This window comes from Chlorocebus sabaeus, chromosome 15, assembly GCF_047675955.1.
Source record: "Chlorocebus sabaeus isolate Y175 chromosome 15, mChlSab1.0.hap1, whole genome shotgun sequence".
NCBI classification, from domain to species: domain Eukaryota; kingdom Metazoa; phylum Chordata; class Mammalia; order Primates; family Cercopithecidae; genus Chlorocebus; species Chlorocebus sabaeus.
In genome coordinates this window covers 29,836,105-29,859,197 of record NC_132918.1, presented here as the reverse complement: position 1 = coordinate 29,859,197, position 23,093 = coordinate 29,836,105, and the positions used below count along the sequence as shown (strand labels likewise).

The 23,093-nt window shown below is 40.0% G+C and overlaps 2 protein-coding genes across 7 annotated transcripts in view; one reads left to right on the top strand and one right to left on the bottom strand.

Moving 5' to 3' along the window:
- Positions 1 to 353: 353 nt before the first annotated feature.
- On the bottom strand, positions 354 to 22,417 carry B3GALNT1 (beta-1,3-N-acetylgalactosaminyltransferase 1 (Globoside blood group)). Of its 6 annotated transcripts, XM_008008521.3 has the most exons (4): positions 21,877 to 21,985; positions 21,418 to 21,514; positions 18,793 to 18,887; positions 354 to 3,250 (listed from the first exon to the last, which is right to left on the bottom strand). In XM_008008521.3, exon 4 carries the CDS (start codon positions 3,214 to 3,216, stop codon positions 2,221 to 2,223), a length of 996 nt encoding a protein of 331 aa, XP_008006712.1. In that variant the 5' UTR covers positions 3,217 to 3,250; positions 18,793 to 18,887; positions 21,418 to 21,514; positions 21,877 to 21,985; the 3' UTR covers positions 354 to 2,220. The 6 variants fall into 6 exon arrangements, with proteins under 6 accessions (XP_008006712.1, XP_072879582.1, XP_037858578.1 ...); XM_073023481.1 differs by lacking the exons at positions 18,793 to 18,887; positions 21,877 to 21,985 and adding an exon at positions 22,297 to 22,417; XM_038002650.2 differs by lacking the exons at positions 18,793 to 18,887; positions 21,877 to 21,985 and adding an exon at positions 22,060 to 22,251.
- Positions 21,864 to 23,093, top strand: part of NMD3 (NMD3 ribosome export adaptor) — a 172,142-nt gene continuing 170,912 nt past the window's right edge. Inside the window, exon 1 of the mRNA XM_008008525.3 lies at positions 21,864 to 21,973. The gene's annotated coding sequence lies outside the window, so the exon portion shown is untranslated. The remainder of the gene's footprint in view (positions 21,974 to 23,093) is intronic.

Genomic DNA, 23,093 nt, shown 5'->3' with positions numbered 1-23,093 from the left:
CTTGTAAAACTGCACAAAAATATTCTTTATATCCTTAGTCTATAAACTTTTTCCTACTTTAAACTTTATTTTTTTACTTTTTAAACTTTGTTAAAAACTAAGACACAAGCACACACATTAGCCTAGGCCCACAGGGTCAGGATCATCAGTATCACTGTCTTCCATCACCACATCTTGTCTCACTGGAAGGTCTTCAGGGGAAATAGCATGAAAGGAGCTGTCATCTCCTATGATAACAATGCTTTCTTCTGGAATACCTCCTGAAGGACCTGCCCAAGGCTGTATCAGAGTTAATACTTTTTTTTTTTTAATAAGCAGGAAGAGAACACTCTAAAATAATGATGAAAAGTAAATACACAAACCGGTGTCATTTATTGTCATTATCAGTACATAACTGAATGTGCTGTACTTTTATACAACTGGCAGTGAAGAGGTTTGTTTACACCAGCATCACCACAGACACGTGAGTAATGCACTAGGCTATGACATTACAATGGCTATAACATCATGAGGCAATAGATTTTCTGCTCCATTATAATTTTATGGGATCACTACTGTATATGTCATTATGCAGTACATGACTATAATCTTCTGCAAAACCAGTCAAATCTAACCATGCCACAAAAATAACTACCACCATCTGTCTTAAAGAAAGTGACTCCTATATGGATGGAGATTAACAAGGGCATAGATCAATTCCATAGAATATTTCATTTAACTGATTTTAATATAACTGGATTAGGTCTGAGCCTTGGGAAACAGAAATCGCCTTGTTATAGAGAACCACACATTACAGTTTTAACTGAAGTTGTCTTTCATATAGGACAATCATAAATATGAATATTACAAGAGCTGACTACATACTTTCAAGTTTATATTTCCTGACAAAGGATATGATCTTCTTCCATCTTATAATTCAGAAAAAAATAACCACTTGCCCTATATAAACTCTAAAAAGAAAACTGCATAATCCCAGGAATAGGGGACAAGGAGTACTCCTCTTTGACCTACTATTAGCAGGTCCAACAAAAGATATATCACCACATGAAGAAATATCTTTCTACAAAAGCACAAAATTTAAATCAGATTTGACTTTACACATTAGGGCTTTCATCTTGATGAGAAACTCGTAACGGCGGCAGCTTCTTTCCTATTTATTCACAAACTAATTGTTAAAAGGAAAAAAATAGGGCAGACTAATAATGCAACTTCGATCTTCAATCTTCTCTTTCCAACTCAAATGCTGGAATATGACACTCTTTTTATAATATTCTGCCCATGAGGTTCTCTCCCTTCTTTTTTTTTTGCCTTCAGAGTCCTTTCCAAAAGGAAATTACTGCCTGGCATTCTACATTATTCCTAATTTCCAGGTGGAAAAATGAGACAGATTAAGTGACTTCTAAAAATACTAGGGACTATATTTTTAAAAACAAGACAATAATTCAGATTTTCTTGCTTTAATTCTTCTCTATATTATCACAGTAAAATATTAAACAAAGTCCAAGAGATTACTGATACGCAATAATGACCTATGACTTTACATTAATGGAGTGATATATCAATAATAAACTGATCAGTTGAGTAACTGGAAAATGTTTGAATGTAAAGAATGATTCACTATCCTGTTTATATTATATTGAAATCGTCAAAACATTTAAAAACACAGAAAGTTTGGAGTAATATTAAATAATAATTAATAACTGTGAAATACTGCAACATCTTAAAGTACCTATTAAAATGACCAAAAACAGGTAAAATTTTGTTCAGTAAAACTTCAGTGAAGTTTTTTGACACAGATCTACATATATTTTTAAATTGGTAATCCACATAAGATACACACAAAACCTTCAAGTGACTAGATTGTTCAATAAATAAAACTCCACACTGTTTTGTTTTTATAGCCTAGTAAGCTTATAATTCAGTAACGCCCTTTTAAGAAATTCTAGTCTATAGAATAACATGTCCAAATTATTTGGTCCTATTAATTTCTTCAGCAAAAACCTCTAATTCCTTTATACTTAATTCCTCCAAATATCATCTTTGAAGGGCCTAATAAATCACAAGTGTAACCCTCCAGTCTCTAGTCTGTGGGTTCTTCATGAGTTTCAGTTCAGTGTAAGCCAGCACACTGACCTCCCCATGAATTTTCCACAGTACCTACTTTATTTAACACTTTGCACAAAGTATCCTGTCCTTCTAGGCTTTCTGTAGAATGTGAAGTTAATAATGGCATGTGGTGTTCCTTAGCATGACCTGCCAAAAAGTGATGATCTCCTTGGAAGAAAAGCCATGGGCTGCAATCACACGTCTGAGTTGACAGACATCCAAATGGATTCTATATAGAAAGAAAAGATTTGTGTCTTCTGGAATATGAATGTTCACTTTTAATAAATTCAAACAGATCCCGACATAAACATCTTCAAACTTGATGGGTTTTACGTGACCCATCATTTCATAGATCCTTGGCACCAAATCTCTGGACATTATATAACCCAACCCACTGCAGTATGGAGGGAACACCTTGAAAGGATACTCCTGGTATGAAATATGGGTTTTTTGGTAAAATCCTCTATAGGAATAATTATCAATTAGAGGATAACCTGTGAAAAACTTCTCTGAGTGGTTTACGTTTAAAAGATACTTCACTAAATTGCCAGTATTGATGAAAACATCAGTATCTGTCTTCATGATGTACTTGGCATTGGGGCAAAACTCAGTTACCCACCTGAATGCCATAATGGTTTTCAAGGTCAGGTTATTATATGTGTCTAAAAAATCCTGTCGGATTATGTCACCATAAAGAAGGTGTTCATCCTCTAAGGACAATGCCAACATTTTGTCTTCCTTTTCAGCCTCTTGGCCTAATAAGAAAAATGTAAGAACCTCATATCCCCACCAAGACTTTTTTTCACCCCAAGTAACTCTAATGGCCTGCCTGGCTTTCACATCTGAAGGGTGGGAGGTCACCAGGATGACCAGAAATGGATTTTGATGAGAGCAGTTTGAATGCTCTCGAAGTGTGAAGTGAAAGTCTTGTCTGTAAATTGGCTCATACTCATAGAAGTACATCCAGTTCACACGTTCTATCACATTGTAGTGGGGAAGGCTGAGGTACCACATCACAAGGAAACTCAGGAGTGACAGCAGCAGGAGGCTCCATTTGAGGGATCTCAGTGACATCCTACTCGGAAGGACAGTCCAGAGAGCTGGGGCCATCCACAGTAGCTCAGACGCACGTGAGTTGAAAGTTCTGGAAGAGTTATCGAAAATTGGGTTAATATTCCACACCCAAAACACATTTTCAAAAGACATCTGACTATCTACTTAAGGAGAAAGGGTAGAACAAAATCTCCAGAGTAAAACAAAAAGTCCTGACTTGAATCTACTTCATTTAACTATAAGCAAATAAATACCAGTAACCAAAACTCTATTTTAGCTTCTTACATCAAGACCAATGTTAGACATCCTTTGATTATTTTTGGAGTAGAGTTATCCTACTCTATCTAAATTAACAGGTTACTGTTAAATATAATTCTATCCTAGGTGCAGTTAGGATAGGGACAGAAAGAGATGGGTAATGGTGGGTTAAAAAATAAATCTACCATAAAAACAAATAAATAAAATGTGTCTCCTCTTTATAACTATAAAAAAAGGATTTAGTTCAAGGGGATATTACTAGCCACATGCCCAAATAAACGAAGGGTCTTTCTCAGCTGTGTGTTCTGATATGGATTCTAGCAAATTTGGATAAGTAAAACCCTATAGTGATCATTATTCTATTATTAGTGACTGCTGATGTGGGATAAGATAGATTCTTCACCTGAAAGGCAAGTCCTCCAGACACAAATAGGATCATCTCTCTTGAGTTTTCAAACACTGACTATGAAACAGCTTTTACTTGCCCCAAACACCACCTATCCCCTCTTTTACCTCATTGGTTAAGCTCAAATGCTAGTCTGGACAGCAACTGTTTAAATCAAAGGCCCATCCTTAGTACTAAGTTTCCACATTTCCCATTCCAACCTCTTCAGAAATCACACACCCAATCAGAATCATGGGACGGAAACTCCTAGAACACTTGCTTTTACACAGAAGCTCTAGCTGAGACAAGAGGCGGCATAGAACATTCAGACTGTAAAGTGACAGCAAGGCCTCAGCTCTGTTCCTGATCTCAAGGCAGAGGGTGGTTTATAATCTGGGATTCCATAGAGCTTTCCTTGCACCATGGGCACAGACTTCAGTCTGCGGGCATTCATGTATGTGTGTTTACTGGACATCTTCTACTTCCAAAGACCAGGCACTAAAGAGACCAAAGGAAGTAGGAGACAGGAGAAAGAAGAAATCCCAAGACAACGTGTAAACATGGCACCACAGTGCAGTACACACTGTTTACACCAAATGCTAAGGAATTTTAGCATAAGGGACAGATGAACAACATGAGGAAAGGTGGGCTGAGGAGGCTGCTGGCAGGTGCCCTTTTACCCACAATTATATGGGGGAGAGTTCTTGGAAAGTTGGAATTCACTATGGAGAATGGACATTAATGTCCTTCTGGGAAGGCTGGTCTACCAAGGGTTCTACCTTGGGTCAACTTTAGGGTCTCTGGACCTAAAGTAATACATATGAAAATAACAGGATTTCAAGGCTCCTTGTTCTCTTCATCTGGTCATCTCTTACCTGCCCTGATAACGTCTCGCCACAATTATCTTTTCTGTATGTAATGCTTTCCATATTTTAACCCACACAACGGAATGTAATGTTTTAGCAAATTCTCTCCAGTTCGGTTCCATGTATATGTGTCTTGCTTCTCCACTTACATTCTATGACCTTGTTGGCAAAAACAATTTTTCTCTCAGGAGTCAAAGTGCAAGACAAAGTGAGGCCTACGGCAGGAATGCAATGGACACTGAAGCTTGATATGCTATCTCCATTTGTTAAAGGATAAAATATAGATCTGTCCATCCACCTCCTATCCTCCCCTATCCCCTTTACTAGCCATACACTGCCAATTCCAGAAAAAAACCTGAAGTGGAATAGTTTGAGAACAAGAATTATGAAATTAACACTGCCTTTATATGTTTTCTCCTCACCTGGCTGAGCACTTACATAACCCTTGAGGGCACCATTTACAACTCAGCCACTAACGACTTGTACATTTATTACAACAAATATCTCATTCTAACAAATCAGCAGATTTTAACAGATTTTGGAAAAACAAAGGAAAGTGTTGTAAGGGGTGCCATTTATAATTGCATATGGATGATGAAGGCCCTACTACTCTTCAACAATGGGAAGAACTTAAAATGGCAAACCTTATTATAAAAGTTACTTTTTACACATTCTATAAGCCATAGTTTCTAAATGTGAGAATGTTGACTATGGTTACGATGTCTATCATTTATGGACCCATGAATAAAATAAAGCAGCAGCAAAGAGAGGAGAAACTATCTAGTCCAAAAGCGAGGAACGGACTCTAAAGAACTGGCCGGAACAGACTAGGTCACCTACAACACACGTGGCTCCAAAGCCAGCTACTAAAGTCCACTCTCCAGCTCTATCCTTTACCAGCCAGGATGAATGGGTATGTATCTCTTGAAGTCTCAGTTTCCTGTCTCTATATTGAAGATATTAATATAGTGCAAATTAGTGATAATATATGCAAAGCTTCTGGCCTGTGTTAGGTATTCAACAAACAGAAGCTGTCATTATTAGCTGTGGTTCTACCCTTGGCATCATTTCCATCCTATTTGTGTTCTCTAAAATGATTCTTACTGTCAAAATAGATTATCCTGAAAAGGAGGGAGGGGCAAAAAATTTTTTCATGTGGTTAAAAAATGTAATTAAAATACTAGGTAAAAATGACATGATGGCTACAAAAAGATGTTTCACAGGAAAATTAAAATATGCTAACATTCTTAGTATATTTTAAGGAACAAAGAGATATGGATAAACCTTCACATTTTGCTAAAAAGTTCATTTAAGAATGTACATTAATCTTTACATTGATCACTGAAAGAACAAATATAGAATACATATCTTCCAAATTGATTGAGAAATAGAAGTCAGTCATCTGTCTATTCAATATAAGGTAGGAAAATGGGAAAGAAAAAGAAAAAAATGCATGCAAACAGAAAATGCAAAAGATGATGGCAGGAATAAATCTAAATGTGCTGTTAATTAAGGAAATGTAAACTTATCTACTAAAAAAAGACTCTCAGGCTGGGCATGGTGGCTCATGCCTGTAATTCCAGCACTTTGGGAGGCCGAGGAAGGCGGATCACCTGATGTCAGGAGTTCAGGACCAACCTGGCCAACATGGCAAAACCCCATCTCTACTAAAAACACAAAAATTAGCCAGGCACAGTGGTGCACACTTGTAGTCCCAGCTACTCGGAAGGCCGAGGCAGGAGAACTGCTTAAACCTGAGAGGCGGAGGTTGCAGTGAGCTGAGATCTTGCCACTACACTCCAGCCTGGACAAAAGAGCAGCAAGACTCTGTCTCAAAATAAACAAACAAACAAACATCATTAATAAGGGGCAAAGGAGATGTTATTACTAATAGAAGAAACCATCCAAAAAGATAATTTAACAATCATGAAACTCTATAACCATAAAAACATATCATCAAAATACATAAAGCAAAACCTGAAGAGTATGGGTATAAATGGGAAAATTTATAATGGGAGATTTTTAATACATCTAAGTAACTGATACATCAAGCAGATAAAAAAGGATATGAATGTTTCAAATAATATTAATCTTGATCAAATGAAACATTTAGTACCTTTCATCTAATAAAAAGAATAGAAACATTCATTTTTAAGACAACATAACACATTTAAAAAGAAAACTAATAATATTAGGTAACATAAGCCTTCTCAACAATTTTAAAAACAATAATATAGGCTACATTCTCTAACCACAGCATAATTATAAATCAATTGCAAAAAATATGGAAAACACTTTAAAAAGTTAAAAACCATAAAATTTCCTAAAAATTTGTTTAAAAGCCCGAGGCGGGTGGATCATGAGATCAGGAGATCAAGACCATCCTGGCTAACACAGTGAAACCCCGTCTCTACTAAAAATAAAAAAAAAAAACAACAAAAACAATGTTTAGAAGCTCAAAATCCTTATATACACAATTTGTTTCATCCATAAATTTAAAGAGAACACCATATCTGCACTGCACACGAGCAATGTAAAACGTTTCAATGCAGGAGCTACTATACCAATCTCTTACTTGAAAATTACTGGGGTGATGGAGGAAATAGCATTTTTTATTTCCTGCTTTAAAGAATCATCTATAGTTCAGGGGAAGCAAATAGCTCTAATTGAAGAGAAAAAGCTCTTCTTTATAGAAAAATGCCACTTCTTATAGGCTAGGTATCATGGCTCACACCTATAATCCTAATGCTTTGGGAGGCTAAGGTGGGAGGATCACTTGAGACTAGGAGTTCAAGATCAGCCTGGGCAACAAAAGTGAGACCCTGTCTCTACAAAAAATAATAAAATTAGCCAGGCATGGTGGCATGAGCCTGTGGTCTGGCTACTTGGTAAGCTGAGGCAGAAGGACGGTTTGGGTGTGGGAGGTCCAGGCTGCAGTGAGCCGTGATTGTGCCACTGCACTGTAGCCTGGGTGACAAAGTGTGATCCTGCTTCAAAAATAAATAATTTAAAAATGTTTTAAAGAAAAATGCCAATTAGAAATGTATAGCAATCACCCCTGCAGTTTCCTGGACCACAGTTTCAGTTATCCACAGTCAACTAGAGTCTGAAAATATTAAATGAAAAATTCCAGAAATAAACAATTCATAAGCTTTAAATTGCACACTGTTCTGAGTAACATGACAAAATCTCACACCATCCTTCTCTGTCCCAGGTGGAACATGAATCCTCCCTCTTCCCAGCCTATCCACACTATATATGCTACCCACCTGTTAGTCATGTAGGAGCCCTCAGTTATCAGATTCACTGTCATGGTATCTCAGTACTCGCGTGCAAGTGACCCTTATTTTACCTAATAATGGCCCCAAGGCAGAAAAGTAGGGATGCTGACAATTCAGATAGGTCAAAGAGAAGCTCAAAGTGCTTCCTTTAAGTGAAAAGGTGACCTTGGCATTCCTTGGGTAGGGTGTGGTACTACAGTGGTTTCAGGCATGGTTGGGGGACAGGGTGTTGAACATAGCCCCCATGGATAAGCAGGGACTACTATAGATGGAATGACAGAATAAGAAAATTGCAATCTTTCATGAAATTACTGATGATTATTCATCAGGGTTTTGATAACAAATAAAAGGTTGATGGAGAATTGGCTATCTGTATGACGCCAAAGTAACACCATGAAGATTACTTTTTAATTGCAAGAACTGAAAAAATATAAACTTTACATTAGAAGATCAGGGTGTCACCACTCTTAACCCAATGATTAATCTTAACATCATAAATGATGGAACAAACACATATTAGATATCTCCTAATGAGATACAATGTAATTTTTAACTGGAATCTAATCAAATTTTACAAGAAATACAGAGGATAGAAAGAAAAGCTAAGGAACATCACAAGAAAGCAATCAAATAAATCCATAAATGTATGTCCATAAGATAATAAATAAAAGTTGGTATGTCTTCCAATGGAATCCCATATGATAGCTAAATGAACTGGATTGGTACACAGTACATCAATTTAACTCTCAAAAATAAAACATTGAGTATAAACAAGTTATATAATGATACATGTATAAATTACCATTTATAAAAATTCTAAAACACAAGAAATGATTAACCTTTAGAAGCAACTACGAATGATGATTTTAATGGGACTACAGGAAAACATACCACACCCATCAGCAGGAAGAATGAAAGGAACATGTGGTTAAAGGGGAAAAAAAATACTGGTCACAAATACTATACTATAATTAACAGCTGTTAATTCAGGGCGATGGAAATATAGGTGTTCTCTAATGTTTAGTTTTCTTTGTATTTTAAGTTTATGAAAACAAACAGGAAAAAAGCATAATAAAAATGCTTTGCATATCAGAACCAATCCACCCTAAATCTTGACTGCAACAATGACTAGTTGTATGACCTTAGGCATGTTAGTTACCTTCTCAAAAGTTTCATTTTTCAGCTATGAATCAGGCATCACAAAACCAATTCAATTATTGTGAGGTTTAATGGAAAGAACTTGGGTTAACCAGTCAGCACAGAGCCTGGTCCAGGACCAAGAGCACTTAATGGTTTCTGAATATTCCCAACATAAAGCAATGCTAAATTTTTGAGGTTACAGATATCCTAAATTTCTGATTTGATCATTACACATTGTATGTATGTATCAAAATATCACATGTACCTTATAAATATGTACAACCATCAATCGATACACATATTTTTAAAATGATACTCGGCCATATACACAAAGGCTCAACTGAAATGGCCCGTGTTCACAGCATGTGTGTGTCACAGAAATCAAACTGGCCAGAGACCTCGGATTGGCTCATTTCCTGATAGTGAGAGCACACGGCAGCTGGCCTGCCTCCTTAGGACAGCTGAGTAGTGGGCTACAAGGACCCTGACACTGTTCTAACTCCCACGTCCCAAAGGAGGGACGGAAAGAAGAATCAACAATAGCGATGAATAGAAAACAATATGAAAAGGCCCAACAAGGAAGTATGCTATTGTTTTATTACTGACCTCTTAAATAATGCCACACATCACTGTCAAGAAAGAAATTATAACTTAAAAATAATTTCCATTTTCTAAAAGATAACCTTGACACTGTGGTTCACACCTATAATCCCAGCATTTTAGAAGGCTAAGGCGGGAGGATCGCTGGAGGCCAGGAGTTCAAGACCAACCTGGGGGAACACAGTGATACCTCATACCTACAAAAATTTTTTTAAGATAAATTTGTGCTTATATTAACTACACATGAATTTGCCAACTATACTATAAGCAATTTCCATTAAGCAAACAGTTCTTATCTATCCCACCAACTTAGTGCAATGCTGGGTGAACAGCAGGCCACCAGTAATTACTTGTTGATTTAGCGGTTGATCTGCAGCAGTTGAAAAAACATCTCAAATACTAGAAAAGCTCAGAAAACTTCCAAAAATAAAAAGGTTATCAGCTTCCAGTGTATTAAGTGTACCAATGCTTCAACCATCAATGAAAGCACCACCCTCAAAGAGGGGGTAATCAGCACCTCCGTTATTAAATGCTGTAGCTTTACAGCAGCCAAAGATGGCCGTCTCCTTCCCAATGCCTCAACAATCACAGGTTGTATCTCTGTCTTATCTACAGGTGTTACAGACGCAAAAAGGCTCCGTGGGCCAAAACAACCAGAAATCATTCAAACAAACTATTATTATTATTATATATTTTTTCGAGATGGAGTATTGCTCTGTCACCCAGGCTGGAGTGCAGTGGCACAATCTTGGCTCACTGCAACCTCTGCCTCCTGGGTTCAAGCTATTCTCCTGCCTCAGCCTCCCAAGTAGCTGGGACTACAGGCACATGCTACCACGCCTGGCTAATTTTTGTATTTTCAGTACAGAGAGGGTTTCACCATATTGGTCAGGCTGTTCTTGAACTCCTGACCTCATGATCAACTTGCCCTGGCCTCCCAAAGTGCTGGGGTTACAGGCGTGAGCAACCACACCCAGCCTAAACTATTCTTTTTTTTTTTTTTTTTTTTTAGTGAAGGGCTTCTCAGAGTTTTTAGTATGTTAAGGTACATTCTCTGAGAAAAGGATATAATATGCAATGTTTCTCAAATTTCTGTGAACAACGAGCCAATTTTAATAGGTTTAATTTTCAGAGCCTCTGTCAAGACTTGTATTCCACACCTTTGGAAACCCCATCTTAGGAGGTCTCTGTATTTATTGATTTAAGAGGTCAGTTTCTGTGAATTATTAAAACCATACAAATTGTAGTTGTAGTCTGGAGTAAATATAGATTGGTTCATTTACTTCAGACAACTTTTAGGAATTATTAAAGCTGAACATATATGTACCCCACAATACAACAATCCCACTTGAGGCAGGACACTCACCATTAATGTGTATGTATGTCAAGGACATCAAGAAATATACAAGTGGGGGCTCAAGTCCTTCTAAAGGCAGCCCCCCCTCAAAAAATGTACAAGAAAGGTCATTACAGCACACTAGTCATGATAGCCCCAACATGGTAACAACCCAAATATCCACCCACAATAGCAGGCAGAAATCCATATAACAGCACATTATCCAAAATGGACAAACTACCACATCACATCACAGCATGGACAATCTGCCAACCATAATGTTGTGTGAAAAAAGCCAAGCACATAAAGAATAGACACTATGATTCCATTTACGCCAAGTTGAAAAGTAGGCAAACTAAGCTATGGTGTTAGAATTCAGGACACTGCAACCTCTGGGGAGACGGAGGAAATATAACTGGGATGGAATGAGGGGACTTTCTAGGTGGTAGCCATGGTTACTCTGACAATTCACCTTACAACTTATGCACTCACCTTTTTGCATGTCATACTTCATTACAAACATTTTTTAAAAGCCTAGCAGTCCAGTCAGTCATTCTGTGTATCACTGTGGGCACTCAGTGTTAACAAGTATTAACAATGGTACCAGGAGATGGCAACAGAAACTGCTTCCAGGCACCAGATCATGTAATCTTCATGAGAGTCCCATGAATTAAGGTGCTTTAAAAACCCCTATTATCCCCTTTTAATAGGTGAGAAAACTAAGGCTTAGGGAGAATCAATATACTCAAAATCACAGGCTTGTAAGTGGTGGAGACAAACTCAAACAAGACTCCAGATCTCACGTTCCTGGCTGCTAGATCCCAGGGAGTGTGCTACCTGCTCACTATGCTTCCTATGCTAAGGAGCTCTTCTGACCAGAGCTGCTTTGAGTTTTAATTTCTTGCAACCATTGAACCTTGATATAAACAGTATAGCAGCATCACAGCCTTATCATTTTCACAATTAAGACTCAAAATTCCTACCCTTAAAACCTAAAATACAAATTTTTAACAAGAATAGTAACTACTCGTTCATGCAGATACACACTTTTTTATTTTACTACAAAAACATACTGGAGGTCACTAGAAAATAAATGGGGGTATCGGTGTTCAAATGCAAAGACTCCAGGAAAACAGACAAACAGAGATACTACAACGGCACAACTATTTAAGCCAAAATAACCTGAAACTCTTTCCTGGAGTGCAAAAACGTTGGTTATTTCCTGCAAAAAGAAATCAAATGTAATCATTAAAAAATATATTTATTCTAATTGCAAATGTAATATCATGTTCATTACAGAAAATTTAGGGAATGCCAAAAAAGCACAGAGACAATAAAAGCTTAAAAATAACAATATTAACATCAAAAAAAAAATTTAGAGATGTGTCTTGCTATGTTTCCCAGGCTGGAGAGCAGTGGCTATTCACAGGCACAATCATCCTCGAACTCCTGCCCTCAAGTGATCCACCCCAGTAGCTAGGACCACAGGCATGTGTCACAATGCCAGCAACAATGTTTCACATTTTTTATGAAGATCTGTTAAATCTCTGGCTGCAAGGGTTTGTATAAGCCTCTTTCTCATCTGCTACTACTACTCCCTCCCAATCCTATTTCAACCACATGGCTTCCATTATTTTTGATTTTTTTAATTTTTTCTTAAAAATATATATAAATATATAGAGATGGGGTCTTGCTACATTACCCAAGCTGGTCTCGAACTCCTGGACTCAAGCAATGCTCCCACCGCAGCCTCTTAAAGTGCTAGGATTATAGATGTGGGCCACCAAACCCAGCCTGGCTCCCATTCTTATCCCTGAATATGTCAACTATTTTGCTCCCTTGCGGAGCCTGCACTTACTCTGCCCCTCCAACCAAAAAGCTGGTTCTTGGAAAGGCTGGCTCCTTCTCATGCCTCAGATCTCAGCACTTAGGAGAGTCCGTCCCTGACCCCTTATCTCAAGTAGTTCTCCCAGCACTTATTTTCTATCACATCCCTCGTTATTCCCTTCCGTAAAGTACGTGAATGTGCTTTGGTTAAGGAATAGGCCAAGGCGAACATTCGAGCCAAAGTGACTTAGCAAGTTTAGGGCACAGGCGCATACTTAACTTGTTAGATAACCTGTCTGTGTAAGTTTATACTTGGCTTTGAGTCGCTATTGTTTGTAAGGTACAACTGCCCTGCTGATGCTGTGCACAGGGCTTGAGTTGGCTTGACATGGCTTGGGGGTGCACTAATGCCCAGAGAGAGAAATGCTACTGACCCCTGTAAGGGAGAGTGGGTCGCCTCGGGAAAGGGGACTTATGCCCAGAGGGAAAAAGTAGGCTGCTAACCCTGATGCCGGCATTGTAGGCCAGGGAGTGCAGCTGCAAGGGTGGGGGCAGCAGGAGCAGGCTCGTAAGAGGAGCTACAAAGCTGAAGCAAACAGCCAAGATAAAGAAACTGTGAGAAAGAGTTAGTGTAAGTAAGCTGCTGATTAAAAAGCTGCTGAATAAAACTACATTTCACCTGCCTACAGCCCCCCGAGTGTTCATTCAGCTATTTGCCCATCCACCCACTCCCCTCGGACCTCAGCTGGGACTTAAACCTAACACCTTCTCAGCATTTAACTGTATTTAGACTTTTAAAAATCTATTTCTATTTGTTTATTGTCTGTTCCCTTCAAAAGAATGTAAGATTGAAGAGGGGGAAAACCTGACCTATCTTATTCACTGCCAGATATCCAGTGTCTAACACATAGTAGGCTCTCTGTAATATTCGCATACTTTGTAAGTGGTTTGGTAACGTACTTTTATCCACTTAGTAAATATTGCCAAGAATAAATTGAATCCAAAAGTAAACTGAATTTGTTAGATTATGCTTTTCAATAGCTCTCTTCTAATAACAAAACCTTATTGTAATAGGCTATGCTAACTCTGATCATGTGCATTTTAAAAGGTCCAAAAAAACCAAAAAACGAATTTTAGCTAAATTTTAGGTCCAAGCATGCTAGATTCAGGATTATCCATATGCTAACTATTATAGATAATTACCAAACTACTGTCAGTTTTGCAACATTCTTTTCTTCTACATAAAATACTGCAAAGGGAGTGGACATCTTAATTGCCTAAAAAAAGGTCCTGTGCATATTAAGTTTAATTCAAATCATCATTACATCAATCATGTATATTCCTTATTATATAACTCACGTATCAATTCACATATTTGAGGGAAATTTCACCAGTACCCTTTCAAACTAAACACATTAACTCATAAAGCAATATAAAACTCTACCATTCAATTAGACTTATCAATTACACATCTATTTATTTTCACAACTCACTGCTGCTTTGTGTTTGAGGACCTCCCCTGATTATATAGAAATAAACACAGCCAGTGCCATCTGACCACTACTTTTTTCCCCTCTTCTTTAACCCAGTGGTTCTCACTTTGCACACATTACAATCTCCTGAAGAACTTGAAAAACACTGGAAGCAAAGCTGGATGCCAGACCAACTAAATCAGAGTTTCAGAGCATGGCAGGGCTCAGGTGGCAGTAATTTTAGTTTATGTGCTGCCAAAGTGAGCACCAGGTGGCAGTATTTTTAAAGCTCCCAGGTGATTTGAATATGATGCCTAGACCCCTCCCCCAAAGTGTATGGGCATCACCTGGGAGTGTATTAGGAATGCAAAGCCCCAAGCCCCACCCCAGACCTAGTGAATCAGAAACATTTTTAACAAGTGCCTTGTGGACATACTGAAGTTTGAGAAGCAATGAAATTCACTTCAGCAAATTACTCAACCTTTTTAAGGTTCAGTTACCTCATCTGTAAAATGGCAGCAATAATACCTTTCTCGTGGGGTTTACTGCGAGAGCTACATGAAATAAAACGTCCTAAACATCTAGGATGGGGCTGGCACACAGTAAGGGCTAAGTAGATGGTATTGCTGCTATTATTAGAGTCCACACTATATGCTTCCTCTACAAATATTATTTGTCTACATCTCCTTTACAAACCTTGCTCCTAACTCCCAAATGTGTCTTACATGGCATGACGTTCTCTATAATACAATTAAACATGCAAATAAATCTTAGTGGATCCACCTTCTCCTTCCAAATCAGTAAGTCTTCTCCTAGAGTCCAAGGATTCTGTTTCCCCTAGAATCTCCCGCCGCCTGATGTTCTGCTATCCCGCAAATACGAGCCCCCAAGAACTACTGGTAGAGATCCACAAGGCCAAATGCGCACTTCTTGGTTCCTCCTCTGCACATGTGCTCCCCTCTCCCGGGATCTTTCTTTCTGCCCCATAGTCTTCCTACAAGTGAACATCATTTTTTTCTGGGCACCACTCACACTGTCAAAAGTCTCGCCATAGGCACCTGTAGGAACTGGACGAGAGGTGCAAAATACAAGAACCTTTTCCAGCTGTAGTGCGTGTGATATTCAAGTGGCGTCAGGCTACTTTATTTGAGGATTGTGCATATTTGATATGATTTACATTTTTCTCCTTTGGAGCATACAGCTGGACATATAATAGGAAATTTTATTTACTGAATGAATAGCAATTGGTATATTTGCTTAATTTGATAACACGTAAAAATGAAATATACTTTACTCTGTCAGGGCAAACAAAGGCTTACATCAAAAAGAACCTGCTTTCTACTCTATCCAACTTCTTCATACTCCCCTCTCTCCAAAATTTTAGCAATAGTCCTTGCCTGGTCCTGGCACTGTAGTAAGCATATTTTGTATTTCCATTTGTTTGATGATTACAGCAATCTTATGAAGTAGGAACCATTATTATAACATTTATCTTTCAGCTAACCAGCCTGAGATTTGGACACCTGTTCACTAGTCAGGGTGTCAGAGCCTGCAGAGCCAAGCACTGAAAACTCGGCTATCTTCACCACCCTAAGTGGAGTCTGTAGCCACTGCACTACAAAAGCTTCCTTCCTGCCTTGTTTTATCCTACTGGCCTGGTGTCTTCATACTTTCATAGTGCAGCACCTCTGTTCTTCCTCAGAGGTGAAGAGTTGTCAAAGTTAAACCACAAACTTTTGCGCAGGCATGGTGGCTCATGTCTGTAATCCCAGCACTTTGGGAGGTCAAGGCGGGCAGACTGCTTGAGGCCAGGAGTTCAAGACCAGCCTGGCAACATGGTGAAACCTCGTCTCTACTAAAAATACAACAATTAGCCAGGCATACTGGTGCATGCCTATAATGCCAGCTATTCGAGTGGCTAAACCAGAAACTTTCAAGAAAGGGAAGTCTAGTCCAATTCCCATGCAAATCATACTGAGCTCTTCCAAATCCTCACACAGTTTTCAACAAGTCTTCCCCAACAAGTTCACTTTTTGGCAGTGGAGAAATCCCTGAAGGGACTAATGTTAATCTGTATTCCAAATAACCCTGAATATGTTGCTGAGACTCTGTAAACATTAGTGAACACTTATGACACAAACGCAATGACCATCAGGAGCTAGAAGAGACTCACTGAGAATGCTCTGTTTGACTAACCTAAGCCCCATTTTCAATAGGGTTCTTCAACAGAAGATCAAGGTAACTCCTAGATAACACCTAAGAATCAAGCTTCTCTGTAAAGAAAGCTGGGCACTTAAAAGTCCTTCTGAACAAAATGGGAAAATGTGAGTAATGACAGTGGTTAGATGGCTTAAAAATCGGCTGATCCATCATAGCCAGTGTATTTTTCATGCAGTCATTTGTTCAAGAAACATTTCTTGGCCTTGTGCTGGACTCTGGGAATAGTGTTACACAAAGGTGCCAGAGACCTGCCCTCCTGCTGATGTTCTAAGGTTGACTGGAGCATCTTTGTCAAACTGGGGAAAAAAAATCACAGGCCTATCTTTAGCCTTTTCTCATTTCATACTTCTAATTAAAGACAAAGGAATATGGGCTTATTCAATTTTGTTGGCAAGAAAAACACAGGAAAAAATGACAAATTCATTAAAATATGTAATTACAATCCAAAAGGTTTTAACAGGTGAGAAAAAGCTAAAGACAGCAAGATGAAATTTGATGGGAACATATTTATTGTCCTATGTCAGAGTTCGAAAAACCAGCTGCACAAGAGCAGGATGGGGGGCCATTTTAACAGCAGCCTACACAGACCTTACGGTTTAGCTGAGTATGAGTCCAATACGATAAAAGGTGGTGATGTAAAGGAATAACTGGGCAGTTAGGAAACAAGGATTCTAGTTCTGGCAGGGAGGCAAGTCATTGAATTTGAGGAATTATTCCTCAACAGAATTTTAGGGCATTGGGCTAGGTTACTTATCAGGCTCCATCTGGCCCTACCAGCACAGAGATGATGTTCATTCTTGCACACCACTGTGTCCCCAGCACCTAGCATACTGCCTAGCACATAGGAAGCACTCCCAAGTACTTGTGAATGAATGGCAGTGCTAAGAGAAACTCTACAAGTGAATACTAGATTGTGTCCCCCTTCTCTAACACACACAGACACACACACACACCCCCCAATACACTCCTAGGTTCAAGAAAGCATCTGGGCAAAAGGGGTCATAATTCCATAGCCCCATATGAGTTCCATTTCAAAAGGGTCACTGACAAGTTAGAAGAGGGTAACTCGTTCGGTGAAGGGTTTATCATCTGCATAAGGACTGCATGACATGTGGCTGAAGGAACTGGGATGTTCTGTTCTGGAGGCAAGAAAAACTTAGAAGGGCCATGGTAGAGATTTTCAAATTATTTTGAATAATATGTAAGTATCACTCCAGAAGGCAAATGAGAAACCAAAAATAGTGTTATTCTAAGAAATGTCGAAGGTCCCGTCTAACTACAAGGTTCTACAACTTTGTTATTGATGTTTAAAATGTAGTTCATAGAAAAGGTTTCATTTTGGCATATTTTAAATTGTTCAATTTTTAAGAATGAATTTGAGTATTTACTGAGTTTAAGAAAAAGCCCACCTTGAGCACCACTCTCTGTAGCTGTCACACAGTTTTAGGTAGACAGTAAGTATAAATACCTATAACCCATTACCATTTCTCAATTCTGCCCTTGAAACCCTGCTGGTTGCAGCACTACCACCCTCAGGTATCTTCTAAGATATATGGGAGAATGTCTTTCATTAAAGCCTCGTTAAAATGGAAGCCTGCTGCTTCCGTGTGCTGAGGTAGAAGACACCTGAGTTTTTAAAGACACATGTAAGTAAGACATATTATATATACTGTTTGTAAACAAACTACTTTCTTGTAGGTAAAACAATCCCTGTATATGAGAATCTCTGATAGATTTCTGGGTTGTGGCAAGCAGAATCTTTTACGGATTTCTGGGTTTGGGCTGAGAAAAATGAGGAGCAAACAAAAGCAGCAGACTTCAGAAGGAAAATTTAGCTGCAATTTTCTTTTTGCTTCTGCCCTACTGCATATTCCAATAAAAACATAAAAAATCACTCTTAATAATTTGCAATACACATCAGGATTTTTAGCAGGGCTGGTTTTTTTTTTTTTTTTTTTTAAGGCATAGTGAACTTCCGGACACAAGTTTATAACGCTTCTAACTACAATTTACAAAGCACATTTCATGACACTGTTAAATTTGTGTTAACATCAATCCCATTTTTCAGGGAACAGTGCAGCCCAGGTAGAGGAAGACATGGAATCCAAACTCAAGCCCTTCAACTCCAAATGCCAAGTTCCTTCTGCCAGGGCACAGTGCCCCGGGGGGAGACCACCCTCACACCTAATCTCACAGCCTCCTGAGATTCCTGGGTAGGGAGCAAAGAATGCAGCAGAAGCAGACACACCTTTACACTCGGGGTGAGTAGTTGGAGAGCACCACGTGATACAGCAGTCAGTGGGAAGAGCCAACAGGTCAACCTGGTCCAGGGAGCTAGGAAAACTGGAGCAAAGATCACACAAGTCAGGCAGAACAGCAGCAAGACTGCCCTGAAAGCTGGGCTTTCTGTGTCTGTTTTGTTACAAAAGCTTTATCCACTGGAGGAAGGGCATCGGGGAACTGCTCTAGTTAACATTTCTTCCCATTACTACCCTAAATTGAGAATATTACAGATCTTTACCATTCTTGTTAGTTAAGCCATCAATTACCTTTGCCTTAGTCATCTGAGGGTATTTCATTCATTCACTCGGTGTTCTGGACCTGTGTTAGAGGTTGGTGTAGCAGTTGGGAAGCAGACAGACAAGCCCTGTTCTCAAGCTGCAGACACTCAATGCAGAGCATGGTGGAAGACTCACAACTACACATTTCATACCGAACATCATCAGTGAGGCCCACCTAGACAACATGAGGGAGGCTTTCCAGCTCAAATGTTTCTAAATTAGTGACCAAAATCCACAGCAGGAAACTGAGCTTGCACTCTCAGAACGTTAGTGCCCAATAGAGGCATAAATTTACAGCCTGTATCAGTATAGAGAAAGGAACTATTTAATGCTAAGAGATAAAACTTGATGGTAACTTTTTATCTTAGAAAGTGCATAACTCCATTCTCAACAACAAAGTCTGTAACCAAAATAGCAGTCAAATATAATTCCAGACATGAGATATAGTTTGAGCCCTCATGTCATGCTGCAGGAATAGGTGGCTGCAGACTTGTGAAATGCTTTAAGAGGAAGACTTTGTTATTCTAACTTTTATGAGACTGTTCAAAATGCACAGCTTGAGAGTTTAGCAGAAATCCATGTTCTATCCCAGAAGTGGGCAAACTTTTTTTCGCCATAAAAGGCAGATAGTAAATATTTTCTTTGTGGGCCCTAGGGTCTGTCTCAGCTACTCCATTCTGCTTTTGCATAGAAAGTGGTAACTCCATTCTTGAAAACAAACTCTGGAAACAAAACAGCTAAATATAGTTCTAGGTAAGAGACACAGAAAGAGAAGCCACAGACAATGGGATCCTAGTTACCTACCTGTATTCAGAGTCAAAATTACATGGGGTGGGAAACTGATAACCTACTCTAGCTTTTAGTTCCTTAATATCTCAGAGATTCAAGGAGTGTACGTTATCTCCCCAGTCAAATCTCCCAACCTTCAGGCACTTGGGGCCCTACCCTACAGATGTTCTGTAGCTTCATCTTCCTTCCCCATGCTGATGTGCCCCTACAAATTGCCGTATTTCTAGCTCATGCTCTCATCTTCCCCTAGCCTCTAATTCACAATATGCCAAAAGGCCTGGTAACAAAAGCAAATCAATATTTATAATATACAACTTTTTTATTAGTATAAAAGCATTGTCCGTAGTCCCAAGAGAGATGTTTGCCTAACAGTTTGCTGTTAAATGAACTGTAACTTTTGAATGCATCTGTTGTGCAAGGTCATTAAGAGTATCCTGTTTGATCCCACATGCTTGACCCCATCCATGTGGCTATCTACCACACAGTGGGAGTTTACCCCACAGTGAGCAACAATGATCCATCCCTCTAAAAGCTTATTTGGTCTGGACACAATGTAGTTGTGAAAGGGACAAAGGCATTTCCTAAAAGGGAGTTCTACCTGCATCATCCAATGGTGGATGGAACAAAGCTGGAGGCTGGGCACAAAAAGAGACATCATCCATCCAAAGGCGAAAGAGAAAAAGTACTCAATGGAGCATTTTCTTAGGGATAAAGGGAGTTGAGTCAGAACTTGAAGTTAAATATGACCCACTGAATTAACTTTTTATAGTTATCGGGTTTTCCTGAAGAACTATGATATTTTAATACTTCAATATTTTAGAAAATATATATATTATTAGAGCCGGGTGAGGTGGCACACACCTGAAGTCGTGGCTACTGTGCAGGCTAAGGTGGGAGGATTATTTGAGCCCAGGGGTTCCAGTCTAGCCTGGGCAACATAAAGAGGCCTTGTCTGTTTTTTAAGCAAGAAAAAAGACAGAATATATGTATTCTCCAAAATGGCTTAGTAGAGTTTCACTGTTGAAGTTCTTCAAATCCTCTGATGAAAGAATCATACTAGAATATACAACAAACTTCGTGGCTACATAAATGATCCTTAAACCTTGTAAAGGGCATTATGACGGACATTATTAACCAATTAGGATAATTTATAAGTTATAAGTAAGATGGAATTCACCTGTGGAATTCCAGAAGAAATTTAAGTTTTTTGTTGTTTTCTGTATTCCATAATTTAATTAAAACACTCAGGTCTGCTGTGAATTACTGAACAGAAGAACAGAAAAAAAATATGGCCATTCATTTGAATGAACATTTTAGTCTATGAGGGCAAAAAATGTCAGTCTCTTATCTCTTAAAAAACAGTTCTCTTCTACAGACTGATACATGTTCGATAATTTGTGCTTTTATCAAGCATCGACACATACTAAGAGCACAAATTCAGCGCCCTTCTTTTGTTTAAGCCTCCTGGGAGAAGCTAAAAAACTTGTTTCCAGTTAAACACTGCAAACCCAAATTTTCCTTACCTCTGAAAACAGAAAAAAAGACATGGTTTGGCAATTTCTTCCTTGACAGCTTTTCCGACAACACAGCCACCTCCTAAACGCAGGCACTCTGTGCAAACTGCAGAGGAAACAAAATCATGAAAGACCAGCAAATCTTCCTCCTAAATCCAGCAGTAAGAAGGTGAACGGGTACTGAATTCATCCGTGCTTGAGGATGGCATCATTCCTTCCTGCTTGGAAAAGTGACACTCCGTTGCACCTCTAGGAATCCTTTTAAAACGCCTTGTATGCTCTTTAACACCGCCAGTAGGAATCCTGTAGCCTTAGCCCCGTGGGATTTCCTTCTCTCCCCGCCCCTTCTCCTCATTCCCCGTTGACTTTCACATTCCTTTCCAATCCCTCCGACAGCCCTGCGCCGGGGCCCTTCCCCAGCGCTCCAAGAAAGCGTTCGCCGCAGGCCTGTTAGGGGCCCACCAATACCGTAACACCGCTCCCGTCCTCTTCCTCCGCACCGCTGCAAACGCCCCGGGTCGCTACCCGGATCTGACGGTGGCTGGACCGGCACAGGCGACGCAAGGTAAGGTGGACAACCAGCGGCTGCGGCCGCGGCCTGGGCCCTCTGCGTAGCCCACTGCCCCACTGGGCCCCTTCTCCAGCGCTCACCGGACGCGGGGAGCTGCTCGTCACCGAGGCCCGAGCCCCAGCGCCAAGGCGGGGCGACTCTACCTGGGCCACGCTCCGCTCCAAAGCAGTGGGCGGTGCCTCCGGCCTCGCTGCCGGGGTCTAGGCGTTTACAAGGATGGCGCGTTCCAGGAAAGGCAGGTCCAGTGGCCACGCCCGCCACCCAGCCGCAGGTCTCAACCGCCTCGGAGACACTGCAGGGCCGCCCTTCTCACTCACCTCGTGTGCTCGGCGCGCACCCAGCTCAGAAGCGGGAAGGTGGACGGCGCTCCCGCTCTGCGCACACACGCAGCCTCCCCGCAGCCGCACGCACGGCCGGGCGCGCGCAGACCACGCGCCGGGGCCGCGGCCGGAAGCCCCTGGCTGCACGCGCGGGCCCAGGTGGCCCCCAGCCCTGTGAGCTTGCATGGCGCGCCTTCTGGATCCTCGCGGTCATCTTGCATTCCGAGCACGGCCGTGTTATGTGTGCCTTTAGCTGATGCTGGCCAAGATTAGACAACTTAGTGGCAGACATCAAGCTAGCATTTCTGTTTAAGATCCTTGGCCTGGAGGCGGCCCTGGAGGGATTTTCTTGTTAAACTTCATACATAACTAATTAGGAAAGCAGAAACCATAGGAGGAGTTCTTTGCTGTCTCAGAAGAAATGCCCGTACTTCTTCTGGAATCGATGGGAAATGGAGTTGGGGGTAAGAGAGACACGTCAGGTTTCAATGGCCTGTGTATGGATGGGAGTCCCAGGGAGTTGCTTTTGTACACCTAAGCATAGCTGACCTAAACTCTCAGATCCATCTCCTCAAACTCCTTTTACCAAGATGTGCAGTATTGATTGTACTGGCCCTTTCCTCAAAATCAAGTGGGTCTGAATCATGTATTTAACCACTACCACGCCCAGCCGTGAGCACCATCCCTAATTGTAACCCAAACATTTGCATCAAGACTGTAAACGTGGCCCACCATTTCTTTTTGTTTATTCTTTGGCCTGACTGCTTCTTCCTTATAGCCTTTTTCTGCAAAAT

Excerpts from the sequence above, each read along its gene's own strand:
- B3GALNT1 (XM_073023481.1), bottom strand. The coding sequence starts at position 3,216 with ATGGCCCCAGCTCTCTGGACTGTCCTTCCGAGTAGGATGTCACTGAGA.